This window comes from Salvelinus fontinalis, chromosome 19 (assembly GCF_029448725.1).
Source record: "Salvelinus fontinalis isolate EN_2023a chromosome 19, ASM2944872v1, whole genome shotgun sequence".
NCBI classification, from domain to species: domain Eukaryota; kingdom Metazoa; phylum Chordata; class Actinopteri; order Salmoniformes; family Salmonidae; genus Salvelinus; species Salvelinus fontinalis.
Window position 1 is genome coordinate 49130871 of NC_074683.1, and position 22842 is coordinate 49153712.

At 47.4% G+C, this 22842-nt stretch overlaps 1 protein-coding gene across 1 annotated transcript in view; it reads right to left on the bottom strand.

The window, feature by feature from the left end:
- Positions 1 to 1214: 1214 nt before the first annotated feature.
- The window catches only part of zgc:162707 (UPF0524 protein C3orf70 homolog B), a 38192-nt gene continuing 16564 nt past the window's right edge, over positions 1215 to 22842 (bottom strand). The window contains exons 2-3 of the mRNA XM_055871873.1: positions 8017 to 8294; positions 1215 to 5265 (exon numbers count right to left, since the gene is read on the bottom strand). Coding sequence (XP_055727848.1) covers positions 4966 to 5265; positions 8017 to 8294 — 578 coding nt within the window. The 3' untranslated portion in view covers positions 1215 to 4965. The remainder of the gene's footprint in view (positions 5266 to 8016; positions 8295 to 22842) is intronic.

Consider the following 22842-nt stretch of genomic DNA (forward strand, 5'->3'; position numbering starts at 1 on the left):
AGTCAGAGTAAGGGAGAGGATCAGTCATGATGTGATTCACTCTGGTTATACAGAGTCAGAGTAAGGGAGAGGTAATCTGGTTACACAGAGTCAGAGTAAGGGAGAGTATCAGTCATGATGTGATTCACTCTGGTTATACAGAGTCAGAGTAAAGGAGAGTATCAGTCATGATGTGATTCACTCTGGTTCTACAGAGTCAGAGTAAGGGAGAGGATCAGTCATGATGTGATTCAATCTGGTTACACAGAGTCAGAGTAAGGGAGAGTATCAGTCATGATGTGATTCACTCTGGTTATACAGAGTCAGAGTAAGGGAGAGGATCAGTCATGATGTGATTCAATCTGGTTACACAGAGTCAGAGTAAGGGAGAGTATCAGTCATGATGTGATTCACTCTGGTTCTACAGAGTCAGAGTAAGGGAGAGGATCAGTCATGATGTGATTCACTCTGGTTATACAGAGTCAGAGTAAGGGAGAGGATCAGTCATGATGTGATTCACTCTGGTTATACAGAGTCAGAGTAAGGGAGAGGTAATCTGGTTACACAGAGTCAGAGTAAGGGAGAGTATCAGTCATGATGTGATTCACTCTGGTTATACAGAGTCAGAGTAAAGGAGAGTATCAGTCATGATGTGATTCACTCTGGTTATACAGAGTCAGAGTAAGGGAGAGTATCAGTCATGATGTGATTCACTCTGGTTATACAGAGTCAGAGTAAGGGAGAGGATCAGTCATGATGTGATTCACTCTGGTTCTACAGAGTCAGAGTAAGGGAGAGGATCAGTCATGATGTGATTCACTCTGGTTATACAGAGTCAGAGTAAGGGAGAGGATCAGTCATGATGTGATTCAATCTGGTTACACAGAGTCAGAGTAAGGGAGAGGATCAGTCATGATGTGATCCAATCTGGTTACACAGAGTCAGAGTAAGGGAGAGTATCAGTCATGATGTGATTCACTCTGGTTATACAGAGTCAGAGTAAGGGAGAGGATCAGTCATGATGTGATTCACTCTGGTTCTACAGAGTCAGAGTAAGGGAGAGGATCAGTCATGATGTGATTCACTCTGGTTCTACAGAGTCAGAGTAAGGGAGAGGATCAGTCATGATGTGATTCACTCTGGTTACACAGAGTCAGAGTAAGGGAGAGTATCAGTTATGATGTGATTCACTCTGGTTACACAAAATGTCCGTAAAACAAGGAGAGCAGGAGACATTCAATTTATTTGCTGTTTATTTGTATGAAAACAAGAGAATAAGAACAGGAACGTAATAAGAAAGGCGGTATAACTGCATCATATTGTTGAGAGGTGATGATGTGATGTGGACCTAACTACAGCACTCTGCTGCTTTGCCTCTGAAGATGGAAAACACGACACAGTGACAACATGTCCTCAGCCCTTCCCTGTTTTAAAAAAGGGAACAGCTGAGGACAATTGATCTAATTCTATAGCCCTGTGTGACTTTGTGAGGCTACAGGACTGAGATGAGAACACAGTCTATTCTAGAACAGAGGCTATGACACTTCAAACCAACAGTCCATTCTAGAACACAGAGGCTATGACACTCCAAACCAACAGTCTATTCTAGAACACAGAGGCTGTGACATTCCAAACCAACAGTCCATTCTAGAACACAGAGGCTATGACACTCCAAACCAACAGTCTATTCTAGAACACAGAGGCTATGACATTCCAAACCAACAGTCCATTCTAGAACACAGAGGCTATGACATCCCAAACCAACAGTCCATTCTAGAACACAGAGGCTATGACACTCCAAACCAACAGTCTATTCTAGAACAGAGGCTATGACACTCCAAACCAACAGTCCATTCTAGAACACAGAGGCTATGACACTCCAAACCAACAGTCTATTCTAGAACAGAGGCTATGACACTCCAAACCAACAGTCCATTCTAGAACACAGAGGCTATGACACTCCAAACCAACAGTCTATTCTAGAACACAGAGGCTGTGACATTCCAAACCAACAGTCCATTCTAGAACACAGAGGCTATGACATCCCAAACCAACAGTCCATTCTAGAACACAGAGGCTATGACACTCCAAACCAACAGTCTATTCTAGAACAGAGGCTATGACACTCCAAACCAACAGTCCATTCTAGAACACAGAGGCTATGACACTCCAAACCAACAGTCTATTCTAGAACAGAGGCTATGACACTCCAAACCAACAGTCCATTCTAGAACACAGAGGCTATGACACTCCAAACCAACAGTCTATTCTAGAACAGAGGCTATGACATTCCAAACCAACAGTCCATTCTAGAACACAGAGGCCATGACTCTCCAAACCAACAGTCCATTCTAGAACACAGAGGCTATGACACTCCAAACCAACAGTCCATTCTAGAACACAGAGGCTATGACACTCCAAACCAACAGTCCATTCTAGAACACAGAGGCTATGACATTCCAAACCAACAGTCCATTCTAATGAGTAGTACTGAACAGTACTGTATGCTATTAGATAGTACTGAACAGTACTGTATGGTATTAGATAGTACTGAACAGCACTGTATGGTAAGGGATAGTATTGAACAGTACTGTATGGTATTAGATAGTACTGAACAGTACTGTATGGTATTAGATAGTACTGAACAGTACTGTATGGTATGGGTAGTACTGAACAGTACTGTATGGTAAGGGATAGTACTGAACAGCACTGTATGGTAAGGGATAGTATTGAACAGTACTGTATGGTATTAGATAGTACTGAACAGTACTGTATGGTAAGGGATAGTATTGAACAGTACTGTATGGTATTAGATAGTACTGAACAGCACTGTATATTAATGAGTAGTATTGAACAGTACTGTATGGTAAGGGATAGTATTGAACAGTACTGTATGGTATTAGATAGTACTGAACAGTACTGTATGGTATGGGTAGTACTGAACAGTACTGTATGGTATTAGATAGTACTGAACAGCACTGTATATTAATGAGTAGTACTGAACAGTACTGTATGGTAAGGGATAGTATTGAACAGTACTGTATGGTATGGGTAGTACTGAACAGTACTGTATGGTATTAGATAGTACTGAACAGCACTGTATATTAATGAGTAGTATTGAACAGTACTGTATGCTATTAGATAGTACTGAACAGCACTGTATGGTATGGGTAGTACTGAACAGTACTGTATGGTATGGGTAGTACTGAACAGTACTGTATGGTAAGGGATAGTATTGAACAGTACTGTATGGTATTAGATAGTACTGAACAGTACTGTATGGTATGGGTAGTACTGAACAGTACTGTATGGTATTAGATAGTACTGAACAGCACTGTATATTAATGAGTAGTACTGAACAGTACTGTATGGTAAGGGATAGTACTGAACAGTACTGTATGGTAACGGATAGTACTGAACAGTACTGTATGGTAATGAGTAGTACTGTATGGTAATGGATAGTATTGAACAGTACTGTCTGGTAACGGATAGTACTGAACAGTACTGTATGGTAATGAGTAGTACTGTATGGTAATGGATAGTACTGTATGGTAATGGATAGTACTGTATGGTAATGTATAGTACTGTATGGTAATGGATAGTACTGGACATTATTGTTTATTAATGGATAGTACTGTATGGTAATGGATAGTACTGTATGGTAATGTATAGTACTGTATGGTAATGTATAGTACTGTATAGTACTGTATGGTAATGTATAGTACTGTATGGTAATGTATAGTACTGTATAGTACTGTATGGTAATGGATAGTACTGGACATTATTGTTTATTAATGGATAGTACTGTATGGTAATGGGTAGTACTGGACAGTACTGTATGGTAATGGATAGTACTGGACAGTATTGTTTATTAATGGATACAGTACAGTATGGTAATTGATAGCACTGGACAGTATTGTTTATTAATGGATACAGTACAGTATGGTAATGGATAGTACTGTATGGTAATGGATAGTACTGGACAGTATTGTTTATTAATGGATAGTACTGGACAGTATTGTTTATTAATGGATACAGTACAGTATGGTAATGGATAGTACTGGACAGTATTGTTTATTAATGGATACAGTACAGTATGGTAATGGATAGTACTGGACAGTATTGTTTATTAATGGATACAGTACAGTATGTGCTGTGCTTTTATACTGAGCGGTTGCTCTGGTGTGAATGACCCCCTCAAGAGGATAGTAGCCAGTAACACGGGTCCTTCACTGCTTCCCATCAAGGTAATAAAGTACATAGAAGCTGTGGGAATCACTGGTCCTCTTTCCTCTTAGGTTGACATGCTTTGCTCTGGTAAACATGTGATTTGGTATGTCCACTCTGTCATTGGCTGACAGGAGTTTAGTAGGTGGGTCTTCACAGCAGGTAGAGGAAGGAATGTGCTTTCTTGATTGTCAAACAACTTCAAAGTTCTATCTGAAAAAATTCCACTGTGATTCTATTTCTAGAAGCAGGCAGAAGTTGTTGATGCAAGGCTTGGTAGTTGGTTGTTCAGTGGCTAATAAAGGCTGTGATTGTCTGTTGATGGACTAGACAGAAGTCTATTCAGTCAGCTGCTGTGAGTGTTCAAGGACATTGTTTTCCTGTGTATTTCTAGTCAAAACTTTGCTACAGTAGACAGCTCCATCTATCTAACAAACCATGCAGGGAGACTGGAGAGATATAGAGTGGGGTGGAAAAACCAGAGACCATCCAAACCTGGGATCCTTGACCTTCTCTGAGAAAACACATAGGGGCATTATCATGTCATTATCATTATCATGTCATTATCATGTGTTACCAACTGTATATCGGACCACAACAAAGTAAACTCCACTAGGTGGACTGTCGGTCCCTTAAATCCAACTCAAGAAATCTGGAGCTGTTTTTCAAATGCTCCCAGAGAGGCTGTGTGCTCCATATATATAGTAGAATATAGTTGTATCTCTCCGGTGTGCTCAGTGAAGTGTCTGTCTCTGTCTGTCACACAGTGGTCTCTATCTTCTCGATGATCTCCACCATGGACTTCGAGGGAGACAGCAGAGAGGTCTCATCCTGGTCCCAGAGACTACAGAGGCTAGATTTCCCATCTCCATCGGTGCTCAACTCCTCATTCTGATCCTCTGACTCTGACTCACAGGATTCCAGGTAGTGCAGACCTAACGCGTTGATCCCAGAGTCCTCGGAGCTGGATGGAGAGGAGCAGTGGTCCATCTTGGGGCCTTTCAGCTTGTCTACAGGGCTGGGGTGGTGGTGCTTGTCTACAGGGCTGGGGTGGTGGTGCTTGTCTACAGAGCTGGGGTGGTGGTGCTTGTCTACAGGGCTGGGGTGGTGGGGCTTGTCTACAGGGCTGGGGTGGTGGGGCTTGTCTACAGGGCTGGGGTGGTGGTGCTTGTCTACAGGGCTGGGGTGGTGGTGCTTGTCTACAGGGCTGGGGTGGTGGGGCTTGTCTACAGGGCTTGGGTGGTGGGGCTTGTCTACAGGGCTGGGGTGGTGGGGCTTGTCTACAGGGCTGGGGTGGTGGGGCTTGTCTACAGGGCTGGGGTGGTGGGGCTTGTCTACAGGGCTGGGGTGGTGGGGCTTGTCTACAGGGCTGGGGTGGTGGGGCTTGTCTACAGGGCTGGGGTGGTGGGGCTTGTCTACAGAGCTGGGGTGGTGGGGCTTGTCTACAGGGCTGGGGTGGTGGGGCTTGTCTACAGGGCTGGGGTGGTGCTTGTCTACAGGGCTGGGGTGGTGGTGCTTGTCTACAGGGCTGGGGTGGTGGTGCTTGTCTACAGAGCTGGGGTGGTGGTGCTTGTCTACAGGGCTGGGGTGGTGGGGCTTGTCTACAGGGCTGGGGTGGTGGGGCTTGTCTACAGGGCTGGGGTGGTGGTGCTTGTCTACAGGGCTGGGGTGGTGGTGCTTGTCTACAGGGCTGGGGTGGTGGGGCTTGTCTACAGGGCTTGGGTGGTGGGGCTTGTCTACAGGGCTGGGGTGGTGGGGCTTGTCTACAGGGCTGGGGTGGTGGGGCTTGTCTACAGGGCTGGGGTGGTGGGGCTTGTCTACAGGGCTGGGGTGGTGGGGCTTGTCTACAGGGCTGGGGTGGTGGGGCTTGTCTACAGGGCTGGGGTGGTGGGGCTTGTCTACAGAGCTGGGGTGGTGGGGCTTGTCTACAGGGCTGGGGTGGTGCTTGTCTACAGGGCTGGGGTGGTGGTGCTTGTCTACAGGGCTGGGGTGGTGGTGCTTGTCTACAGGGCTGGGGTGGTGGTGCTTGTCTACAGGGCTGGGGTGGTGGTGCTTGTCTACAGGGCTGGGGTGGTCGTGCTTGTCTACAGGGCTGGGGTGGTGGGGCTTGTCTACAGGGCTGGGGTGGTGGGGCTTGTCTACAGAGCTGGGGTGGTGGGGCTTGTCTACAGGGCTGGGGTGGTGCTTGTCTACAGGGCTGGGGTGGTGGTGCTTGTCTACAGGGCTGGGGTGGTGGTGCTTGTCTACAGGGCTGGGGTGGTGGTGCTTGTCTACAGGGCTGGGGTGGTGGTGCTTGTCTACAGGGCTGGGGTGGTCGTGCTTGTCTACAGGGCTGGGGTGGTGGTGCTTGTCTACAGAGCTGGGGTGGTGGTGCTTGTCTACAGAGCTGGGGTGGTGGGGCTTGTCTACAGGGCTGGGGTGGTGCTTGTCTACAGGGCTGGGGTGGTGGGGCTTGTCTACAGGGCTGGGGTGGTGCTTGTCTACAGGGCTGGGGTGGTGGTGCTTGTCTACAGGGCTGGGGTGGTGGTGCTTGTCTACAGAGCTGGGGTGGTGGGGCTTGTCTACAGAGCTGGGGTGGTGGGGCTTGTCTACAGGGCTGGGATGGTGGGGCTTGTCTACAGGGCTGGGGTGGTGGGGCTTGTCTACAGGGCTGGGGTGGTGGGGCTTGTCTACAGGGCTGGGATGGTGGGGCTTGTCTACAGGGCTGGGATGGTGGGGCTTGTCTACAGGGCTGGGATGGTGGGGCTTGTCTACAGGGCTGGGGTGGTGGGGCTTGTCTACAGGGCTGGGGTGGTGGTGCTTGTCTACAGAGCTGGGGTGGTGGGGCTTGTCTACAGAGCTGGGGTGGTGGGGCTTGTCTACAGAGCTGGGGTGGTGGTGCTTGTCTACAGGGCTAGGATGGTGGGGCTTGTCTACAGGGCTGGGATGGTGGGGCTTGTCTACAGGGCTGGGGTGGTGGGGCTTGTCTACAGGGCTGGGGTGGTGGTGCTTGTCTACAGAGCTGGGGTGGTGGTGCTTGTCTACAGAGCTGGGGTGGTGGGGCTTGTCTACAGGGCTGGGATGGTGGGGCTTGTCTACAGAGCTGGGGTGGTGGGGCTTGTCTACAGGGCTGGGGTGGTGCTGCTCCCTCTGGTCTACTCGGATGCTGTAGTAATGCTTGTCCACAGAGCTTTTGTAGTGTTGTGGTATTTTGTTGTAGTCCACAGAGAGGTGATGCTTGTCTAGAGGTGACTTGTGTTGCTTCTCACTGTGTGCAGGGGGATTGTGTTGGTGCACAGGGCTTTTGTGGTGGGGCTTTTCCACCGGGGGTTGTAGTGTGTTGTGGTGGTGTTCGTTGTGAACAGATCGTGTTGGCTTACTGGGAGGAGGCACCTGAGGAGGAGCAGCAGGAGGTGCCGCAGCAGGAGGAGGTGCCGCAGCAGGAGGAGGTGCAGCAGCAGTAGGAGGTGCCGCAGCAGGAGGTGCCGCAGCAGGAGGAGGTGCCGCAGCAGGAGGAGGTGCCGCAGCAGGAGGAGGTGCCGCAGCAGGAAGAGGTGCCGCAGCAGGAGGAGGTGCCGCAGCAGGAGGAGGTGCAGCAGCAGTAGGAGGTGCCGCAGCAGGAGGAGGTGCCGCAGCAGGAGGAGGTGCCGCAGCAGGAGGAGGTGCCGCAGCAGGAGGAGGTGCCGCAGCAGGAGGAGGTGCAGCAGCAGGAGGAGGTGCCGCAGCAGGAGGAGGTGCCGCAGCAGGAGGAGGTGCCGCAGCAGGAGGAGGTGCCGCAGCAGGAGGAGGTGCCGCAGCAGGAGGAGGTGCCGCAGCAGGAGGAGGTGCCGCAGCAGGAGGATCAGGTATGGGAGGAGGAGAACGTTGAACATAACACATCTTCCCGTTGATGCGTTTGACGATGTAGTCGTCGATGAAGAGGTCTGCTATGACACAGTATTTGGGCGACCGAAGGTACGGCGGGGACTGGAAGCAGGGGGCGATCTTCAGGAAGCGTTCGGTGAGGGAGACAGACAGGTTCATGGTGGCTGGGGACTCAGAGGGGTCAGAGGGTACCGCCGTGCTCGGCAGCTGGCACACACTGGTCATGGGCTGGTAAACATATTTACCTGCACAGACAGGAAGAGAAACACAACAGAAGAAATGTAAATATAGTCATCAATACAAGGGCCTCTGGATGACTCCTGGTGCTTTGACTCTGAGCCGTTCCCGAAAACTGACAGCCTGGGATTATCAATCAGATATTCATCAAACTAACGACAACAGTTTTCAGGGATTACCAGATACTGATTTAAATGATATGTAAAGATAATCTTGAGCTATCAGAGCGGAACAGAATATAACTATTTTCAGACTATAGGTGTTTCTTAAGATCCTGACAACATTGGTCCTGTATTGTCCAAAAGCCAAGCATCTCTTTCTCTGTGGATTAGTCCCTAACGGCACACTATTCCCTACATACTGCACTCCTTTGACCAGAGCCCTATAGGCACTATCTAGGGAATAGGGTGTCTGTCTGGTGTATGAATCCAAGACTGAGTAGTCATATGTGTAGTGGAAGCTGCTCCCAGTTCTCCTTGACAGCTCAATCACAGAACGTTGAACATAGGGCTCCCGAGTGGCGGTCTAAGGCACTGCATCTCAGTGATAGAGGCGTCACTGCAGTCCCTGGTTCGATTCCAGGAGGTATCACATCCGTCTGTGATTGGGAGTCCCATAGGGCGGCACACAACTGGCCCAACGTCCTTCGGGTTAGGGCTTGGTAGGCAGTCATTGTAAATAAGAATTTGTTCTTAACTGACTTGCCTATTTTTTTTTTAAACAGCTCACACTACTGTATGACTAAATGAAGTCATAGAAAGATGTTGTTTTCAAGAACGGCTTTCAAATGTCATTCAACGTTTACAGCCGACTGCATCTGCAGCAAGCTGCTGTGGTTGAGGACTGCAGTCTGGTCCAAGCTGCTGTGGTTGAGGACTGCAGTCTGTAACAAGCTGCTGTGGTTGATGACTGCAGTCTGGTCCAAGCTGCTGTGGTTGAGGACTGCATCTGCAGCAAGCTGCTGTGGTTGAGGACTGCAGTCTGGTCCAAGCTGCTGTGGTTGAGGACTGCAGTCTGGTCCAAGCTGCTGTGGTTGAGGACTGCAGTCTGTAACAAGCTGCTGTGGTTGAGGACTGCAGTCTGGTCCAAGCTGCTGTGGTTGAGGACTGCAGTCTGGTCCAAGCTGCTGTGGTTGAGGACTGCAGTCTGTAACAAGCTGCTGTGGTTGAGGACTGCAGTCTGGTCCAAGCTGCTGTGGTTGAGGACTGCAGTCTGGTCCAAGCTGCTGTGGTTGAGGACTGCAGTCTGTAACAAGCTGCTGTGGTTGAGGACTGCAGTCTGGTCCAAGCTGCTGTGGTTGAGGACTGCAGTCTGTAACAAGCTGCTGTGGTTGATGACTGCAGTCTGGTCCAAGCTGCTGTGGTTGAGGACTGCAGTCTGTAGCAAGCTGCTGTGGTTGAGGACTGCAGTCTGGTCCAAGCTGCTGTGGTTGAGGACTGCAGTCTGTAGCAAGCTGCTGTGGTTGAGGACTGCAGTCTGTAACAAGCTGCTGTGGTTGAGGACTGCAGTCTGTAACAAGCTGCTGTGGTTGAGGACTGCAGTCTCTCAAGCTCTGTCAGGTTGGATGGGGAGCGTCGCTGCACAGCTATTTTCAGGTCTCTCCAGAGATGTTCAATCGGGTTCAGGACCGGGCTCTAGCCGGGCCACTCAAGGACATTCAGGGGACTTGTCCTGAAGCTACTCCTGCGTTGTCTTGGCTGTGTGCTTAGGGTCATTGTCCTATTGGAAGGTGAACCTTTGCCCCAGTCTGTGGTCCTGAGCAGGTTTTCATCAAGGATCTCTCTGTTCATCTTTCCCTCGATCCTGACTAGTCTCCCAGTCCCTACTGAGGAAAAACATCCCCACCGTATGATGCTGCCACCACCATGCTTCACCGTAGGGATGGTGCCAGGTTTCCTCCAGACGTGACGCTTTGCATTCAAGTCAAAGAGTTCAATCTTGGTTTCATCAGACCAGATAATCTTGCTTCTCATGGTCTGAGAGTCCTTTAGGTGCTTTTTGGCAAACTCCAAGTGTGCTGTCATGTGCCTTTTTACTGAGGAGTGGCTTCGGTCTGGCCACTCTACCATAAAGGGCTCATTGGTGGCGTGCTGCAGAGATGGTTGTCCTTCTGGAAGGCTCTCCCATCTCCACAGAGGAACTCTGGAGCTCCGTCAGAGTGATCTTTGGTTTCTTGGTCACCTCCCTGACCAAGGCCCTTCTTCCCCGATTGTTCAGTATGGCCGGGCGGCTCTAGGAAGAGTCTTGTTGTTTCCAAACTTCTTCCCCCGTGGGACGGTTGAGCTAACGTAGGCTAATGCGATTAGCATGAGATTGTAAGTAACAAGAACATGTCCCAGGACAGAGACATATCTGATATTGGAAGAAAGCTTCAATTATTGTTAATCTAACTGCACTGTCCAATTTACAGTAGATATTACAGTGAATAATAGCATGCTATTGTTTGAGGAGAGTGCACAGCTATGAACTTGAAAAGCTATTAATAAACCAATTAGGCACATTTGGGCAGTCTTGATACAACATTTTGAACAGCAATGCAATGGTTCATTGGATCAGTCTAAAGCTTTGCACATACACTGCTGCCATCTAGTGGCCAAAATCTAAATTGTGCCTGGGCTGGAATAATACATTATGGCCTTTCTCTTGCATTTCAAAGATGGTACAAAAAAAAACGCATGTTATTTTCTTTGTATTATCTTTCACCAGATCTAATGTGTTATATTCTCCTACATTCATTTCACATTTCCGCAAACTTCAAAGTGTTTCCTTTCAAATCTTATCAAGAATATGCATAGCCTTGCTTCAGGTCCTGAGCTACAGGCAGTTAGATTTGGGTATGTCATTTTAGGAGAAAATTTGAAAAAAGGGTCCGATCCTTATTAAGAATGATGGAGGCAATTGTGTTCTTGGGGACTTTCAATGCTGCAGACATTTTTTGTTACCCTTCCCAAGATCTGTGTTTCGACACAATCCTGTCTTAGAGCTCCATGGACAATTCCTTCAACCTCATGGCTTGGTTTTTGCTCTGACCATGCACTGTCAACTGTGTCTTTCCAAATCATGCCTAATCAATTGAATTTACCACAGGTGGACTCCAAATCAAGTTCTTTATAAATTTGCAAAAATGTCTAAAAACCTGATTTCGCTTTGTCATTATGGGGTAGTGTGATGTCATTATGGGGTATTGTGATGTCATTATGGGGTATTGTGATGTCATTATGGGGTAGTGTGATGTCATTATGGGGTATTGTGATGTCATTATGGGGTAGTGTGATGTCATTATGGGGTAGTGTGTGTGTAGATTGATGAGGGTAAAAAACTATATATTCCATTTTAGAATAAGGTTGTAAAGTAACAAAATGTGGAAAAGGGGAAGGAGTACTTTCCGAATTCCCTGTATGAGTCTAATTTATGTTAATATATTATGTTCTGTACTTTGTCATGTATTTGTAGGTTTTATGTTGACCCCAGGAAGAGTAGCTGCTGCATGTTCAGTAACTAATGCGGAACTAAACAAAATGTCCATATTGCAATTAATTGAAACTCTGGCAAGGCATCATTATATGTGTTTCAGTTATGTCTCTCTGATGCACTCCAAGACAGTCTGCTCAGACCTGTGGAAAGGGAATAGAAGGAAGTGGGAGAGAGTATGGAGGAAGAGAGGGAGGGGAAGAGAGGGAGGAAGAAGAGAGGGAGGAGGAAGAGAGGGAGGAGGAAGAGAGAGGGAGGAGGAAGAGAGGGAGGAAGACGAGAGGGAGGAGGAAGAGAGGGAGGAGGAAGAGAGAGGGAGGAGGAAGAGAGGGAGGAAGACGAGAGGGAGGAGGAAGAGAGGGAGGAAGAAGAGAGGGAGGAAGAAGAGAGGGAGGAGGAAGAGAGGGAGGAGGAAGAGAGAGGGAGGAGGAAGAGAGGGAGGAAGACGAGAGGGAGGAGGAAGAGAGGGAGGAGGAAGAGAGAGGGAGGAGGAAGAGAGGGAGGAAGACGAGAGGGAGGAGGAAGAGAGGGAGGAAGAAGAGAGGGAGGAAGAAGAGAGGGAGGAGGAAGAGAGGGAGGAGGAAGAGAGAGGGAGGAGGAAGAGAGGGAGGAAGACGAGAGGGAGGAGGAAGAGAGGGAGGAGGAGGAAGAGAGGGGGGGGAGAGAGGGAGGAGGAAGAGAGGGAGGAGGAAGAGAGGGAGGAAGAAGAGAGGGAGGGGAAGAGAGGAAGGAGGAAGAGAGGGAGGGGAAGAGAGGAAGGAGGAAGAGAGGGAGGAGGAAGAGAGGAGGGAGGAAGTGAGGGAGGAAGAAGAGAGGGGGGAGGAAGAGAGGGAGGAGGAAGAGAGGGAGGAGGAGGAAGAGAGGGGGGAGGAAGAGAGGGAGGAAGAAGAGAGGGAGGAGGAGGAAGAGAGGGGGGGAAGAGAGGGAGGAGGAAGAGAGGGAGGAGGAAGAGAGGGAGGAAGAGAAGGCGGACAAGAGTGAGTCGGACGAGGAGGGAGACTCAACACAGAAAGGAAGGAAGGTCTGGCCATGATCCGGTCCAGAGGAGAGAGAGAGCACAGCTGGCAGGCTGGCCAGGATCAGCTCCACTCCACCTTCCTAATCCCCTGCCTCCTCTCCACTTCTCCCCTCCCTTTCGTCTCTCTCCCCTCTGTCCTCACTTCTCTTTGGTCCAGGCCTGCAGGTTTAGGGCATTATAGCCTGGGTTAATGCAGCAGCTAGGAGCCAGAAGCTAGCTGCTAGTCGACCCTCTACTGTGTGAATAATGCAGCAGCTAGGAGCCAGAAGCTAGCTGCTAGTCGACCCTCTACTGTGTGAATAATGCAACAGCTAGGAGCCAGAAGCTAGCTGCTAGTCGACCCTCTACTGTGTGTATAATGCAGCAGCTAGGAGCCAGAAGCTAGCTCCTAGTCGACCCTCTACTGTGTGAATAATGCAGCAGCTAGGAGCTGGATAAGCATATCTTTATCAGGTCTACCCAGGCCCCTCTCTCTCTCTCTCCACTTCACTCTACTCCACTCAGAGACAAAATGAAGGCAAGTCTGTGCTTGAGGAAGGTGAACTAAAGGCTGAGATGGGACAGTATGAAGCTGGAAAGCTATGAGAAAGGTCTCGAGAGAGAGTAGAGGAAACCAGGTGTGGCGGGACTCACTCACTATAGTAGGCTATGTTTTAGACTGACGCCAGAGTCAGTGTGGCTTGAACTAGACTACAGCTTTTCATGTTCCTTCTATTTATCTAACCTCAGAGCCAAATCATGTGATATCTTCATGAATGTGAACCTGTCATGTGTATTTATAAATGTCTTTATAAATGTTATGTATTATCCCTGTAGTAATGTACAGGACCAGTCAAAAGTTTAGAAACACCTACTCATTCAAGGGTTTGTCTTTATTTATTACTATTTTCTACTTTGTAGAATAATAGTGAAGACATCACAACTATGAAATAACACATATGGAATCATGTAGTAACCAAAAAAGTGTTAAACCAATCAAAATATATTTCATATTTGAGATTCTTCAAAGTAGCCACCCTTTGCCTTGATGACAACTGTATATGTAAATATACACTGAACAAAAATATAAACGCAACATGTAAAGTGTTTGTCCCATGTTTCATGAGCTGAAATAACAGATCCCAGAAATGTTCCATACGCACAAAAGGCTTATTTCTCTCCAATTTTTTTCACAAATTTGTTTACATCCCTGTCTGTGGCTGACTGCAGGGATGTCAACCACAGCTATTGCAAGATAATTTAATGTTAGTTTCTCTACCATAAGCCGCCTCCAATGTCGTTTTAGAGAATTTGGAAGACCATGTGTAACCACGTGTTGTAACCGACTTCAGTGGGTAAATGCTCACCTTCGATGGCCACTGGCACGCTGGAGAAGTGTGCTCTTCACGGATGAATCCCGGGTTTCAACTGTACCGGGCAGATGGCAGACAGCATGTAACGGCGTCGTGTGGGCGAGCGATTTGCTGATGTCAACGTTGTGAACAGAGTGCCCCATGGTGGCGGTGGGGTTATGGTATGGGCAGGCATAAGCTATGAACATTAAACACAATTGCATTTTATTGATGTCAATTTGAATGAACAGCGATACCGTGATGAGATCCCGAGGTCCATTGTTGTGCCATTCATCCACCTCCATCACCTCATGTTTCAGCATGATAATGCACGGCCCCATGTCACAAGGATCTGGACACAATTCCTGGAAGCTGAAAAGGTCCCAGTTCTTCCATGGCCTGTATACTCACCAGACATGTCACCCATTGAGCATGTTTGGGATACTCTGGATCGACGTGTACGACAGCGTGTTCCAGTTCCCGCCAATATCCAGCAAACTTCGCAAAGCCAGAGAAGAGGAGTCAGAAAACATTTCACAGGCCACAATCAACAGTCTGATCAACTTTATGTGAAGGAGATGTGTCACGCTGCATGAGGCAAATGGTGGTCACACCAGATACTGACTGGTTTTCTGATCCACACCCCTACCTTTTTTAAAGTTATCTGTTACCAACAGATGCAGATCTGTATTCATGTGAAGTCCATAGATGAGGGCCTAATTTATTTATTTCAACTGACAGGTTTCCTTATATGAACTGTAACTCAGCAAAATCATTGTTATTGTTGCAAATCTGTTTATATTTTTGTTTCAGTGTACATGGGTCCGTAGGGCAGCCCCTGAAGGGACTCTTCTCATCAACTGTATGCAAGAACTTCCTCTGTGTTGTCTTAGGAATTCAGCGTTCTCTGTATTGTCTTAGGAATTCAGTGTTCTCTGTATTGTCTTAGGAATTCAGTGTTCTCTGTGTCGTCTTAGGAATTCAGTGTTCTCTGTATTGTCTTAGGAATTCAGCGTTCTCTGTATTGTCTTAGGAATACAGCGTTCTCTGTGTCGTGTTAGGAATTCAGTGTTCTCTGTATTGTCTTAGGAATTCAGTGTTCTCTGTATTGTCTTAGGAATTCAGTGTTCTCTGTATTGTCTTAGGAATTCAGTGTTCTCTGTATTGTCTTAGGAATTCAGTGTTCTCTGTATTGTCTTAGGAATTCAGTGTTCTCTGTATTGTCTTAGGAATTCAGTGTTTTCTGTATTGTCTTAGGAATTCAGTGTTCTCTGTATTGTCTTAGGAATTCAGTGTTCTCTGTATTGTCTTAGGAATTCAGCATTCAGCATTCAGCGTTCTCTGTATTGTCTTAGGAATTCAGTGTTCTCTGTATTGTCTTAGGAATTCAGCATTCAGCGTTCTCTGTGTAGTCTTAGGAATTCAGTGTTGTCTTAGGAATTCAGTGTTCTCTGTGTTGTCTTAGGAATTCAGTGCTCTCTGTATTGTATTAGGAATTCAGTGTTCTTTGTGTCGTCTTAGGAATTCAGCATTCTCTGTATTGTCCTAGGAATTCAGTGTTCTCTGTGTCGTGTTAGGAATTCAGCGTTCTCTGTATTGTCTTAAGAATTTTTAGGAAAATAAACAGAAATTCCTTATTTACATAAGTATTCAGACCCGTTGCTATGAGACTCGAAATTGAGCTCAGGTGCATCCTGTTTCCATTAATCATCCTTGAGATGTTTCTACAACTTGTTTGGAGTCCACCTGTGGTAAATTCAAATGATTGGACATGATTAAGAAAGGCTCACACCTGTCTATACAAGGTCCCACAGTCTGAGCCGCTGAATTGCGACTCTACTTTGTCTCTATACTGACGCTTAGCTTGTTTGATTGCCTTGCTGAGCGAATAGCTACACTGTTTGTATCCGGTCACCTTGCCCTGATTAAAAGCAGTAGTTCGCGCTTTCAGTTTTGTGTGAATGCTGCCATCAATCCACGGTGTCTGGATTGATGGTTCTTCCCGGCTGTATGTAATAAGACTTAACATTTCCGGGGGTAACAATGTAAGAAATAATACATAATAAAAAAATACTGCATAGTTTCCAAGAACGCAAAGCAAGGCGACCACCAGAGGGTTAAAGGTGGAGGCTAGACAGTAGTGTTGAAGGAGGAACACCACCAGACAGTTAAAGGTGGAGGCTAGACAGTAGTGTTGAAGAAGGAACACCACCAGACAGTTAAAGGTGGAGGCTAGACAGTAGTGTTGAAGGAGGAACACCACCAGACAGTTAAAGGTGGAGGCTAGACAGTAGTGTTGAAGAAGGAACACCTCCAGACAGTTAAAGGTGGAGGCTAGACAGTAGTGTTGAAGAAGGAACACCACCAGACAGTTAAAGGTGGAGGCTAGACAGTAGTGTTGAAGGAACACCACCAGACAGTTAAAGGTGGAGGCTAGACAGTAGTGTTGAAGAAGGAACACCAGCAGACAGTTAAAGGTGGAGGCTAGACAGTAGTGTTGAAGAAGGAACACCACCAGACAGTTAAAGGTTGAGGCTAGACAGTAGTGTTGAAGAAGGAACACCACCAGACAGTTAAAGGTGGAGGCTAGACAGTAGTGTTGAAGGAACACCACCAGACAGTTAAAGGTGGAGGCTAGACAGTAGTGCTGAAGGAACACCACCAGACAGTTAAAGGTGGAGGCTAGACAGTAGTGTTGAAGAGGGAACACCACCAGACAGTTAAAGGTGGAGGCTAGACAGTAGTGTTGAAGAAGGAACACCACCAGACAGTTAAAGGTGGAGGCTAGACAGTAGTGTTGAAGAAGGAACACCACCAGACAGTTAAAGGTGGAGGCTAGACAGTAGTGTTGAAGAAGGAACACCACCAGACAGTTAAAGGTGGAGGCTAGACAGTAGTGTTGAAGAAGGAACACCACCAGACAGTTAAAGGTGGAGGCTAGACAGTAGTGTTGAAGAAGGAACACCACCAGACAGTTAAAGGTGGAGGCTAGACAGTAGTGTTGAAGAAGGAACACCACCAGACAGTTAAAGGTGGATGCTAGACAGTAGTGTTGAAGAAGGAACACCACCAGACAGTTAAAGGTGGAGGCTAGACAGTAGTGCTGAAGAAGGAACACCACCAGACAGTTAAAGGTGGAGGCTAGACAGTAGTGTTGAAGAAGGAACACCACCAGACAGTTAAAGGTGGAGGCTAGACAGTAGTGTTGAAGAAGGAACACCACCAGACAGTTAAAGGTGGATGCTAGACAGTAGTGTTGAAGAAGGAACACCACCAGACAGTTAAAGGTGGAGGCTAGACAGTAGTGCTGAAGAAGGAACACCACCAGACAGTTAAAGGTGGAGGCTAGACAGTAGTGTTGAAGGAACACCACCAGACAGTTAAAGGTGGAGGCTAGACAGTAGTGCTGAAGGAGGAACACCACCAGACAGTTAAAGGTGGAGGCTAGACAGTAGTGCTGAAGGAGGAACACCACCAGACAGTTAAAGGTGGAGGCTAGACAGTAGTGTTGAAGGAACACCACCAGACAGTTAAAGGTGGAGGCTAGACAGTAGTGTTGAAGGAACACCACCAGACAGTTAAAGGTGGAGGCTAGACAGTAGTGTTGAAGAAGGAACACCACCAGACAGTTAAAGGTGGAGGCTAGACAGTAGTGTTGAAGAAGGAACACCACCAGACAGTTAAAGGTGGAGGCTAGACAGTAGTGTTGAAGAAGGAACACCACCAGACAGTTAAAGGTGGAGGCTAGACAGTAGTGTTGAAGAAGGAACACCACCAGACAGTTAAAGGTGGAGGCTAGACAGTAGTGTTGAAGGAACACCACCAGACAGTTAAAGGTGGAGGCTAGACAGTAGTGTTGAAGAAGGAACACCACCAGACAGTTAAAGGTGGAGGCTAGACAGTAGTGTTGAAGAAGGAACACCACCAGACAGTTAAAGGTGGAGGCTAGACAGTAGTGTTGAAGAAGGAACACCACCAGACAGTTAAAGGTGGAGGCTAGACAGTAGTGTTGAAGAAGGAACACCACCAGACAGTTAAAGGTGGAGGCTAGACAGTAGTGTTAAAAAGGAACACCACCAGACAGTTAAAGGTGGAGGCTAGACAGTAGTGTTGAAGAAGGAACACCACCAGGCAGTTAAAGGTGGAGGCTAGACAGTAGTGTTGAAGAAGGAACACCACCAGACAGTTAAAGGTGGAGGCTAGACAGTAGTGTTGAAGAAGGAACACCACCAGACAGTTAAAGGTGGAGGCTAGACAGTAGTGTTGAAGAAGGAACACCACCAGACAGTTAAAGGTGGAGGCTAGACAGTAGTGTTAAAAAGGAACACCACCAGACAGTTAAAGGTGGAGGCTAGACAGTAGTGTTGAAGAAGGAACACCACCAGACAGTTAAAGGTGGAGGCTAGACAGTAGTGTTGAAGGAGGAACACTACCAGACAGTTAAAGGTGGAGGCTAGACAGTAGTGTTGAAGGAACACCACCAGACAGTTAAAGGTGGAGGCTAGACAGTAGTGTTGAAGAAGGAACACCACCAGACAGTTAAAGGTGGAGGCTAGACAGTAGTGTTGAAGAAGGAACACCACCAGACAGTTAAAGGTGGAGGCTAGACAGTAGTGTTGAAGAAGGAACACCACCAGACAGTTAAAGGTGGAGGCTAGACAGTAGTGTTGAAGGAACACCACCAGACAGTTAAAGGTGGAGGCTAGACAGTAGTGTTGAAGGAACACCACCAGACAGTTAAAGGTGGAGGCTAGACAGTAGTGTTGAAGAAGGAACACCACCAGACAGTTAAAGGTGGAGGCTAGACAGTAGTGTTGAAGAAGAAACACCACCAGACAGTTAAAGGTGGAGGCTAGACAGTAGTGTTGAAGAAGAAACACCACCAGACAGTTAAAGGTGGAGGCTAGACAGTGGTGTTGAAGAAGAAACACCACCAGACAGTTAAAGGTGGAGGCTAGACAGTAGTGTTGAAGAAGGAACACCACCAGACAGTTAAAGGTGGAGGCTAGACAGTAGTGTTGAAGGAGGAACACCACCAGACAGTTAAAGGTGGAGGCTAGACAGTAGTGTTGAAGAAGGAACACCACCAGACAGTTAAAGGTGGAGGCTAGACAGTAGTGTTGAAGGAACACCACCAGACAGTTAAAGGTGGAGTCTAGACAGTAGTGTTGAAGAAGGAACACCACCAGACAGTTAAAGGTGGAGGCTAGACAGTAGTGTTGAAGAAGGAACACCACCAGACAGTTAAAGGTGGAGGCTAGACAGTAGTGTTGAAGGAACACCACCAGACAGTTAAAGGTGGAGGCTAGACAGTAGTGTTGAAGAAGGAACACCACCAGACAGTTAAAGGTGGAGGCTAGACAGTAGTGTTGAAGAAGAAACACCACCAGACAGTTAAAGGTGGAGGCTAGACAGTAGTGTTGAAGAAGGAACACCACCAGACAGTTAAAGGTGGAGGCTAGACAGTAGTGTTGAAGAAGGAACACCACCAGACAGTTAAAGGTGGAGGCTAGACAGTAGTGTTGAAGAAGGAACACCACCAGACAGTTAAAGGTGGAGGCTAGACAGTAGTGTTGAAGAAGGAACACCACCAGACAGTTAAAGGTGGAGGCTAGACAGTAGTGTTGAAGAGGGAACACCACCAGACAGTTAAAGGTGGAGGCTAGACAGTAGTGTTGAAGAAGGAACACCACCAGACAGTTAAAGGTGGAGGCTAGACAGTAGTGTTGAAGAAGGAACACCACCAGACAGTTAAAGGTGGAGGCTAGACAGTAGTGTTGAAGGAGGAACACCACCAGACAGTTAAAGGTGGAGGCTAGACAGTAGTGTTGAAGAAGGAACACCACCAGACAGTTAAAGGTGGAGGCTAGACAGTAGTGTTGAAGGAACACCACCAGACAGTTAAAGGTGGAGGCTAGACAGTAGTGTTGAAGAAGGAACACCACCAGACAGTTAAAGGTGGAGGCTAGACAGTAGTGCTGAAGGAACACCACCAGAGGGTTAAAGGTGGAGGCTAGACAGTAGTGTTGAAGGAGGAACACCACCAGACAGTTAAAGGTGGAGGCTAGACAGTAGTGTTGAAGAAGGAACACCACCAGACAGTGAAAGGTGGAGGCTAGACAGTAGTGTTGAAGGAACACCACCAGACAGTTAAAGGTGGAGGCTAGACAGTAGTGTTGAAGAAGGAACACCACCAGACAGTTAAAGGTGGAGGCTAGACAGTAGTGTTGAAGAAGGAACACCACCAGACAGTTAAAGGTGGAGGCTAGACAGTAGTGTTGAAGAAGGAACACCACCAGACAGTTAAAGGTGGAGGCTAGACAGTAGTGTTGAAGAAGGAACACCACCAGACAGTTAAAGGTGGAGGCTAGACAGTAGTGTTGAAGAAGGAACACCACCAGACAGTTAAAGGTGGAGGCTAGACAGTAGTGTTGAAGAAGGAACACCACCAGACAGTTAAAGGTGGAGGCTAGACAGTAGTGTTGAAGAAGGAACACCACCAGACAGTTAAAGGTGGAGGCTAGACAGTAGTGTTGAAGGAACACCACCAGACAGTTAAAGGTGGAGGCTAGACAGTAGTGTTGAAGAAGGAACACCAGCAGACAGTTAAAGGTGGAGGCTAGACAGTAGTGTTGAAGAAGGAACACCACCAGACAGTTAAAGGTGGAGGCTAGACAGTAGTGTTGAAGAGGGAACACCAGCAGACAGTTAAAGGTGGAGGCTAGACAGTAGTGTTGAAGAAGGAACACCACCAGACAGTTAAAGGTGGAGGCTAGACAGTAGTGTTGAAGGAACACCACCAGACAGTTAAAGGTGGAGGCTAGACAGTAGTGTTGAAGAAGGAACACCACCAGACAGTTAAAGGTGGAGGCTAGACAGTAGTGTTGAAGAAGGAACACCACCAGACAGTTAAAGGTGGAGGCTAGACAGTAGTGTTGAAGAGGGAACACCACCAGACAGTTAAAGGTGGAGGCTAGACAGTAGTGTTGAAGAAGGAACACCACCAGACAGTTAAAGGTGGAGGCTAGACAGTAGTGTTGAAGGAACACCACCAGACAGTTAAAGGTGGAGGCTAGACAGTAGTGTTGAAGAAGGAACACCACCAGACAGTTAAAGGTGGAGGCTAGACAGTAGTGTTGAAGAAGGAACACCACCAGACAGTTAAAGGTGGAGGCTAGACAGTAGTGTTGAAGAAGGAAAACCACCAGACAGTTAAAGGTGGAGACTAGACAGTAGTGTTGAGGGAGGAACACCACCAGACAGTTAAAGGTGGAGGCTAGACAGTAGTGTTGAAGGAACACCACCAGACAGTTAAAGGTGGAGGCTAGACAGTAGTGTTGAAGAAGGAACACCACCAGACAGTTAAAGGTGGAGGCTAGACAGTAGTGTTGAAGAGGGAACACCAGCAGACAGTTAAAGGTGGAGGCTAGACAGTAGTGTTGAAGAAGAAACACCACCAGACAGTTAAAGGTGGAGGCTAGACAGTAGTGTTGAAGAAGAAACACCACCAGACAGTTAAAGGTGGAGGCTAGACAGTAGTGTTGAAGAAGGAACACCACCAGACAGTTAAAGGTGGAGGCTAGACAGTAGTGTTGAAGGAACACCACCAGACAGTTAAAGGTGGAGGCTAGACAGTAGTGTTGAAGAAGGAACACCACCAGACAGTTAAAGGTGGAGGCTAGACAGTAGTGCTGAAGGAACACCACCAGACAGTTAAAGGTGGAGGCTAGACAGTAGTGTTGAAGAAGAAACACCACCAGACAGTTAAAGGTGGAGGCTAGACAGTAGTGTTGAAGGAGGAACACCACCAGACAGTTAAAGGTGGAGGCTAGACAGTAGTGTTGAAGGAGGAACACCACCAGACAGTTAAAGGTGGAGGCTAGACAGTAGTGTTGAAGGAACACCACCAGACAGTTAAAGGTGGAGGCTAGACAGTAGTGTTGAAGAAGGAACACCACCAAACAGTTAAAGGTGGAGGCTAGACAGTAGTGTTGAAGAAGGAACACCACCAGACAGTTAAAGGTGGAGGCTAGACAGTAGTGTTGAAGAAGGAACACCACCAGACAGTTAAAGGTGGAGGCTAGACAGTAGTGTTGAAGAAGGAACACCACCAGACAGTTAAAGGTGGAGGCTAGACAGTAGTGTTGAAGAAGGAACACCACCAGACAGTTAAAGGTGGAGGCTAGACAGTAGTGTTGAAGAAGGAACACCACCAGACAGTTAAAGGTGGAGGCTAGACAGTAGTGTTGAAGAAGGAACACCACCAGACAGTTAAAGGTGGAGGCTAGACAGTAGTGTTGAAGGAACACCACCAGACAGTTAAAGGTGGATGCTAGACAGTAGTGTTGAAGAAGGAACACCACCAGACAGTTAAAGGTGGAGGCTAGACAGTAGTGTTGAAGGAACACCACCAGACAGTTAAAGGTGGAGGCTAGACAGTAGTGTTGAAGGAACACCAGCAGACAGTTAAAGGTGGAGGCTAGACAGTAGTGTTGAAGAGGGAACACCAGCAGACAGTTAAAGGTGGAGGCTAGACAGTAGTGTTGAAGAAGGAACACCACCAGACAGTTAAAGGTGGAGGCTAGACAGTAGTGTTGAAGAAGGAACACCACCAGACAGTTAAAGGTGGAGGCTAGACAGTAGTGTTGAAGAAGGAACACCACCAGACAGTTAAAGGTGGAGGCTAGACAGTAGTGTTGAAGGAGGAACACCACCAGACAGTTAAAGGTGGAGGCT